At 48.8% G+C, this 7,553-nt stretch overlaps 1 protein-coding gene across 1 annotated transcript in view; it reads left to right on the top strand.

Annotated features, from left to right (window-relative positions):
- Positions 1–207: 207 nt before the first annotated feature.
- LOC136559045 (intersectin-2-like) overlaps positions 208–7,553 on the top strand; it is a 44,697-nt gene continuing 37,351 nt past the window's right edge. Inside the window, exon 1 of the mRNA XM_066553906.1 lies at positions 208–312. Within this exon, the coding sequence (XP_066410003.1) occupies positions 266–312 (47 nt within the window). The 5' untranslated portion in view covers positions 208–265. The remainder of the gene's footprint in view (positions 313–7,553) is intronic.

Genomic DNA, 7,553 nt, shown 5'->3' with positions numbered 1-7,553 from the left:
CACCGCCCGCTCCCGGTCCCGGGGGACGCCCCGCGCTCTCCCCTCAGCCCCGCTCGGGGCGGGGCCCTCCGGGGTGCCCCCGCTCCTTCCCCTCAGGACCGCCCGCTCTGGCCCCTCGGCCCTGTCGGGGCGGGGCGCTGAGGCCGGTACCTCGCCCGAGCCGCGCCCGCCGTTGCCGTGGTGACGGGCTAAACCGGGCCTGCGAGCGGCGGGCGCCGGGGGGCCGGGCCGGAGCCGACCCGCAGCTCGGCGCTGCCGGGCGGGCATGCACAACAAAGGCGGCGGGCGACGCGTCCCGGGCGGGCTCCGCAGGTAGGCAGGTGCGGGCGGCGGGCGGGCGGGTCCCTCTCGGCAGCCAGTCCCGCAGAACGTGCCCCCACCGCCCTGCTGTGAGGGGAGAGCGACCGGGGAGCGAGCTCCTTCTTCAGCCTCAGCCCCGGCCCCGCCGCACCTTGCGGGCGCGGGGCTGCAACAAAGGCAAATGGCTGCGTGGCGGGGAGGGCTGCGGGACCGCTCGTGGAGCGCTCTGTGATTTATCTGTGCGCTGGGTCTCGTTCCCCGGTCTAGCGGGGGCCCCTCGGGTCCCACCGGCAGCTCGGCGCCCAGCGCGGGGACGGGAGCGGGGGATACACGCGCTTCCCAAGCCCTTGCACACCTGCCCCGGCTGACACCTGCTCGCTGCCGGGGCCCCGCATGTGCCCGCACCCCGCACTCGCTCGCTGCTCGCCCCAGCAGCGGGGGCTCCGCTGGCGCGGCACGGCACGGAGCGCTCTGCTCTGCCCAGGAGCTGGTCCGGGCGAGGCCGGCCGCTGCTCTCGGCTCCTGAAACTGCACCCGCAGGGACAGAGAGCTTTGCAGGCGGCAGGATAGAGCCTTGGAGGGGCCTGGGGGCTTTTTGTCCCGTGCAAGGTGGGATGTTTTGTGCTGGTACGGTACTAGGCTGAGCTCAATCGTTGGGAAAGGGTGGCTGGGCAGCACCTGGCTCTTTAAATCTTCGAGGTCCCAGTGAGTCATTTCTTAATTAATTTCCGTGTGATTTCAGCTCCAAGACGCATTCTCCCAAATTCATAATAGGTTCTGATACCTGAGGTGTTAGCAGGAGCATCTGTTTGAATCCAGAGAGGTAGAAGTTTTACTGCATTATTGAAAACAGAATTCCCTGGAGGAAAATCTCTAAAATCTGCTCCTACCATTTACACAGCAGCGAGGCAGCACTGGGTGCATCTACACTTTAACCTTTCCTCATTTCCTAGTAATTATGGCACTGAAAAGCATTGTAAACAACTCTGCTTGTTTGTTGGTATTATAGTAAGGCCTGAGGGCTTGGTAGTGGTTTCTTTCAGTCATGGTTCTCAAAATGCTTCACAGACATCAAATAAGACTGGGAGCACTGCTGTAAATCTGAGGAGGTTTTATTGATCTCATTTTACAGATGAAGGAGCAGATAAGAGTCCTAGAAAGATGTAAGTCAAATCCAGAACCTAAGCACAGATTCAAAATTCCCTATTTAGGGTGCTGTTCCCCAACTTACTTTAAAAATTTTCCTCCTAATTTCACTGGCTGCTCCATGAGATGTTTTGGGCGCTGTCAGCCACATACTCTCTGGGATTTTGAGATACTGCTTTTGCATATTGCCAAAAGTGATGCACCTTTAGTGCCATACTGTTGAGAATAATGGTTTCTGAGTAAAACAAGTCTCTCTTATTTGGTTTGTGCTGAGGTAGAACCCAAGAGCTCTGTCGTGAACAAGGATGCATTAGGCAAGGCATTGTGCATCCAGACAGCAAAGCTTACACAGAGCTGATGAGCCAGATACAGAAAGCCTGGGTATCTGCTGTGGTTTCTTTGGCAGAATCCCTCAAAAAGAGACATGGTCTCTCCTCACTAAGGCTCTTTGAAGGGTATATTGCCAAAAGCAAAATAAGTGATTCCTGTTGTGCCTGCAACTGCAAAGACTCCTGATCCTAGCCTGGTTTTTGAGTTTGTCCACTTGCTTGCATGGCCCAGACAGGAGATGGACTGTCTGAGATCAGGTTCACATCCTTAGGCATTGTTTATATTGATCTTCTTTAAGGCCTTTAGCCAGAGAACCCCAGCTGCGGTCTCAGATTTAAGGCTTGCCTCTGTCTGTAGAGCACTGTACAAGATAACAACAGTAGCCCCAAAGCACTTATAAAGTTTTAAGCTCCTTAAGCTTCATCTGTGTAAGAAAAGCCTACTGCACACTGGGTGACGATGCACACCTCCCAGTAGTCACGGAGAAAAGGGAAAGGAATGCTTTTATGGATTTTCTGAGTTTATTATCCATTGCGAGCTTGCTGAGTCTGATTTACTCTAACAAGATAGTCTGGAAATCCTGATTTCTTAATATTTAAGTTTGTAGGAGATCAAGTTGCACTTCAAATACAGCTTCCCCAACTACACAGTTACCATCCAACTTCAAACACCTCAGTGATGCAGGTGCAAGAAGCATTGCTGATTGATGGCAGGCAAGATATAGCATCACAGTTGGTTTCCTTTCCAGTGTTTCCGAGGACAGTTCTTTTAGAGGAGAGACAGCAAGCATAGCTCCAGGGCCTCCATGGCTGGGCATCAGCCAATTACTGTCATATCAGATTAGCCCTATGGCACAGCAGCACACATTTATGTTAATACAGATGCAACATGACTGTTCCATAGTATTGATGGAATTATTGTGTTTACAGCCCTATAACATGACTAATTGAAAGGGAGGTTCTGATTACAAAACCATGGACTTCAGAGGTGATTTCTTCTGCAGCTTTTGATTGGGCCACTTTGGAACTAAGAAATAAACTACTAGAGGACATAACCCAGATTTTATTTTCCATTGATGAAGTTACCCTTTTGGCAAGCTCTTGGGGAAAAAAAATCCTCTATCATAAAAGAAACAGGAAGATCTTAACAGTTTTTTTCCACCTTGCCAAGATCCTGTTGCAGTATAACCTGTGCTGCTGTAGCTGTTTTCTTGGCCTGCAACAAAAGATCTGACCTGCCTGTGCCCTGCAGGAGTGTAGCCCTTGGAACCAGCCTGGAGATTTCCTCAGCTGCCACTGCAGTGAGCACATTCTCCTTGTCCAGAGCAGCTTGGCAGCAGCAGTTGTGGGTGTTAGTGAGATGAGGGGGCATCACATGCAGTGCTCCATAGCCAGGATTGGAAAGCTGTCCACAGCTTGATGAGTTTTCTGTTCCCATCTTACCTGCTAGCATTCAAGGGATGCACGGATGCACCCGTTTGTGTCTGGGAATGAAATGGGCACCTCTGGCCAACATCTCCACAAGTTTTGCAGTCCCTGCTTCATAATTAGCCCAGTCTCAGCTTCCATCTGCTTTTCAGTTTGCAGTGGCCCTCACAGCTGGTTCCTGGCAGCCATTATCACCTTCCAGCACAGGAACAGCTTTAGCTCTGAGTCTTGGGAGGATGGACGGGGCTGTCAGGATCAGTGAGATAAGGAAAAATAACAGAGTTAGAAAACAGGTACATGGGCACAGAGAGGGAAGGTGGGCTGAGAATGTATATGACAATGAGGGCAAAATGAAGTGACAACGTGGGAGGCACTGCAAATCCTGGGTCTTTGTGGGAGCGCAGACAAAGTGGGATGTGGAGGGAGTCGGCTTGTAGGAACAGGGTGAGAGATCTCTGCTGCCAGAGACAGATTGCATTACAGCTGCCAGCCCCTGCCCAGGCTTCAGAATGTTCAGCCAGCCTGAGCCACTGCACAGGGCTGTGCAGCATTGGTTATTTTCCAGACATGCTCCTGTAAGTTACAGCAACAAAGGGTGAGTATCTCTGGGAACTGTGCGGGGGTCAGTAACCTTGTCCACAACGCCGTCCCTGCTAGGGAAGGGCCCTGGGAAAACGGGTGGCACCACAGCAGGCACCAGCATCTGTTACATGAGGAGGAGTGATTTGCTGCTCAAGGACAGAAAGGACAGTGGAAAGTCTGTGATTTCAGGAATTAGTTATGAAAAGCTGGGATCCTCGGGCTGAGGTAATAAGAATAGCTGGAGAATTAGGCAATTCCCATATTCATGAGCTGACTGCAGTCCCTTTGCCAAGGCTGTATTAAATACACCAAGGGGCAGAGGAGTTTTCTGGCTTTGCTAACAGCTGCTTCAAGGTGAAGCACAAGGGGAAAAAAAAATCTCCACTGCCTGCTGATATTCCTTTTGCCATGTAACATCTCAGGGCCCTTTGCAGCCCTTTTGAAACCTTTGCTTATTTTCACATTCTAGAAATAACTTTTTTGGGAACTCAGTGGTACCTGTCCTAAGGATTTCTCTCCAGAAAGGGACTAAAGGTTCTAAAGCTTTTGAAATAAACCCTGCCCTAGATGGGAAATCAAGGAGCAGCAGTAAATTTTTTCTTACAAAGAAAAAACATGGCTTTGTTTGGTTTTTAGCTAGAGAGAGTGTCTACGCCCTTGCCTTTTCTGCTGTTGAAATGCTTAAAGATATGTGTAAGCAGAAATCCATTTTTCCTCTGGGATATGAAGCTTCAGCAGATGGTGGTGGGAGTTTGCAGGCTCGGTTCTTTGTCAGTGCTTGCAGAAGCAGCCTGACACTGCACTAGCTGTGGATGCAGTGCTAGAGCTGCTCCAGTCAGACACTGTGCAGCCCATCTTGTGGCTTCCCTGGCGTCTGGGAGCAGTGCTGGCAGTCTCCTGTCAAAAGTAATTTGTTTACCACACAGCAATCCTACTGTTTCTGTAGGCATGTTTAGGAAGCCAGTTAGCAACTGAAAGATGACAGTGGCTTTGACCACAATCAAGTGATTCACAAGACTCAGAGTACACACAGCTGAACTTTTCATGCAAGGTTCTTCTCCGAAGAAAAATGGAATTAAAGACCCTCAGACACTGAGCAGAGACAGCTCCATTCAGACCTAGCACAGAAGTGATACACATTAATTTCTAGCATCACAGCCTGTTGGAGCTGTTGTGTCAGATTTATTTGCTGGCTTCCTAGCTTGTTGAAAGGACAACTTCCCTACCATTCCCTCTACTCGAGTCCTTGCTTATCTTAAGGATCATTACATCTCAAGCATCTTTCTCAATAAACACACCTTGCAGAGAGGTCTAGAGACAGAGCAGTGGGTCAGGGTTTGGCTGGAGTGGAATTAGCACTAGCCATGGCTGGTACTGGATTGAAGCTGAGGCCCCTTGACCAAAAGGGTTTCAGTGCCTGGAGATATCAATCAGCCATGTGCTGAAATACTGCTGTTGTTTGTGGTGGTGTGGCTGATCCTTCCAGCCTGCTTCTAGGCGTAGACAGAAGCAGCCCCTTCCAAGAGGAGGTCTGTCTTGAAAGAGCCTTTCCAAGAAAGTGCCTTGTAAGAACCTGGGAGGTAACTGCTTCTCATAAAGGATCAATAGAGTTTCACTATCAATCTGTGCTGTGGTAGTTTAACCTGAAAAAAGCCCCTCAGGCCTGAACTGAGACGTCTCAGTTACAAGCAGATGAGAGCACTCCCTCAGGAGTCCTGGTTTGTGGTGCTTAACTGTTTTGCACTGATGTGCCCCTTTTTTTACCACAGCTGTTGCAACAGCTCTGTTCTCTGTGGACAGTCGGGGCTCAGGTTTCCACAACACAAGATAGGCTGTCAGTAAGCCCCAGTGTGGCACTTCTCCTCCTATTTAAGGGCTAGATACAGCTTTGGAAATTGGTGATTTATGATTGCAGAAGCCATATTACCTGCAGTGGGTAGACCTCACAACACAGTACTTCAGCTTCCCTAAAAGCTTGGTATCACTGAAAAGAAGCATCAACCTAAGTCACAGGAGGAAAAAAGAAAGAAAAAGAAAATCTGTTTTTGAAAGAGGAATGGGTAGGCCATGGACTCCTTTTGATAAGCAGCCTCTGAGCTGATCAGCTTTTTCAGATTAAGGTGCACAGCTTGCTTGTTTGATCTGCCACTGGAGTTTTGGAGCACCTTCCAACAAAAAGAGTCGATGTCTCATTCCTGGCTCTGAGAACCAGGTCTGCCAACTCAACAGCCAGTTCTGTCCTCAGTGAGGATCTTCTGCCCTTTATTCTGCGTTCTGTTCTTAGCTGGGTACCACAGAGCCATGTTCCCAAGGGTGGCAGTCATTGCTTGTCTACACAGTGCTGTGATACTTCTGGTCATATGCAGACAGTGGAACCATAACTCTGCAACACTTTTTATTCTGGCTCTCAGCACACTCCTCAGGCTATTCTTCATTACAGCAGTAGCATGAAGTAAATCCATTAAACAGAGCTAACCCGGCCAGAAGCAGCTGCAGGCATTAGCATAGCCCACAACCACATCAGCAATCCTGTTCATGCTTACAAGAGTGCAGCATGCATTAATGCATACCTTAGATATTTTTTTTCATTTAGGATGGCTTTTGACCTTCATAGGAAGAAGATCCCTACTCCCCCCGGTCTGTACAAAGGGATGAGACTCAGAAACTTTATTTCCTCTTTGCCTAAAAGCCATTCTTCTACCTGTATCTCACCTCCTATAAAGAGCGTCAGAGCACAGTCCCTTTTGAGTGAAGTAATATTCATATCAAAACTCCAGTTGTACCTCAAGCTAACACTACCTTAAAGAGCAATCCCTTTGAAGAACATATAAATATCATACAAATCAGCTCAAAGTTGTTATAGGAAAGGCAGATGAGATTTATATATCTGGAGAGAAGGTCTGCTATTTTCAGATGGAAATTAGAAAAATGAGGGAGAGATTGGCCACTAGATAGGTACTTATTAAGGGGCAGATTTCTGTTTGTTTTCCTTGCTGGATTGTTTTGAAAGATGCAAGCACCTGTTTTTGGTGAAATGTTGAAGCACATTCTGTGATAATATGGCTGTGACTTTTAAGGTGCTGAAGACTTTTAAGAATGAGGCTTTTGTGCTGTTCATTGGTGAATCTGAACATGGTTACTGATGTGGATATGTGGTAATAAAGTGGTTGAACTTCTGAAAGGCATACTGGGGTAAGGCCAGGTCAAGTGAGACCTCCACTTTTGCAGACAGTGAATAAGATCATGGTATATCTGGAAATACAACTCTTAGTCCATGGTTCCACCTGCAGGACCACAGTACACCAATTTGTAAAACAGCATTAACAAACCACTTTGGATTATTATCTCTGTAGATTACCGTAATTATTATATGGTAAACATGTCCATGTGGAAGAGCCCTCAGCAGCACTATGTGTGTGCAGACTGGTGTTTGCCACACATGGTATTTGGTAGCTGCATCATCCTGCTGACATTGGCATGGCTTCCGTAGGTGGAAGCCACACACAGGGTGGGGTGACAGGAGATAAGAGGTTCATAAAGGTGAAAGCTGGACAAGCATGCTGAGATGAAATCTTTTGCTACACATCATCTGTAGGACTTCCCCAGATTGATTTGTTCCATCCAGTGCCTCTCTCTTTTAATGGCAGTTTCCAGCTGAACCAAACTGCATGTACAGCCCCATGCCACTGGCTGTCACCATCAGTTGCCTCTGGGTGCCAGTGTGGCAGCTGCGCCGCTGCTTCACGCTGCAGTGCTGGGTAGTTGGAC

Source organism: Molothrus aeneus, chromosome 7 (assembly GCF_037042795.1).
Source record: "Molothrus aeneus isolate 106 chromosome 7, BPBGC_Maene_1.0, whole genome shotgun sequence".
Lineage (NCBI taxonomy): Eukaryota > Metazoa > Chordata > Aves > Passeriformes > Icteridae > Molothrus > Molothrus aeneus.
This window is presented reverse-complemented; position numbering and strand designations above follow the sequence as displayed.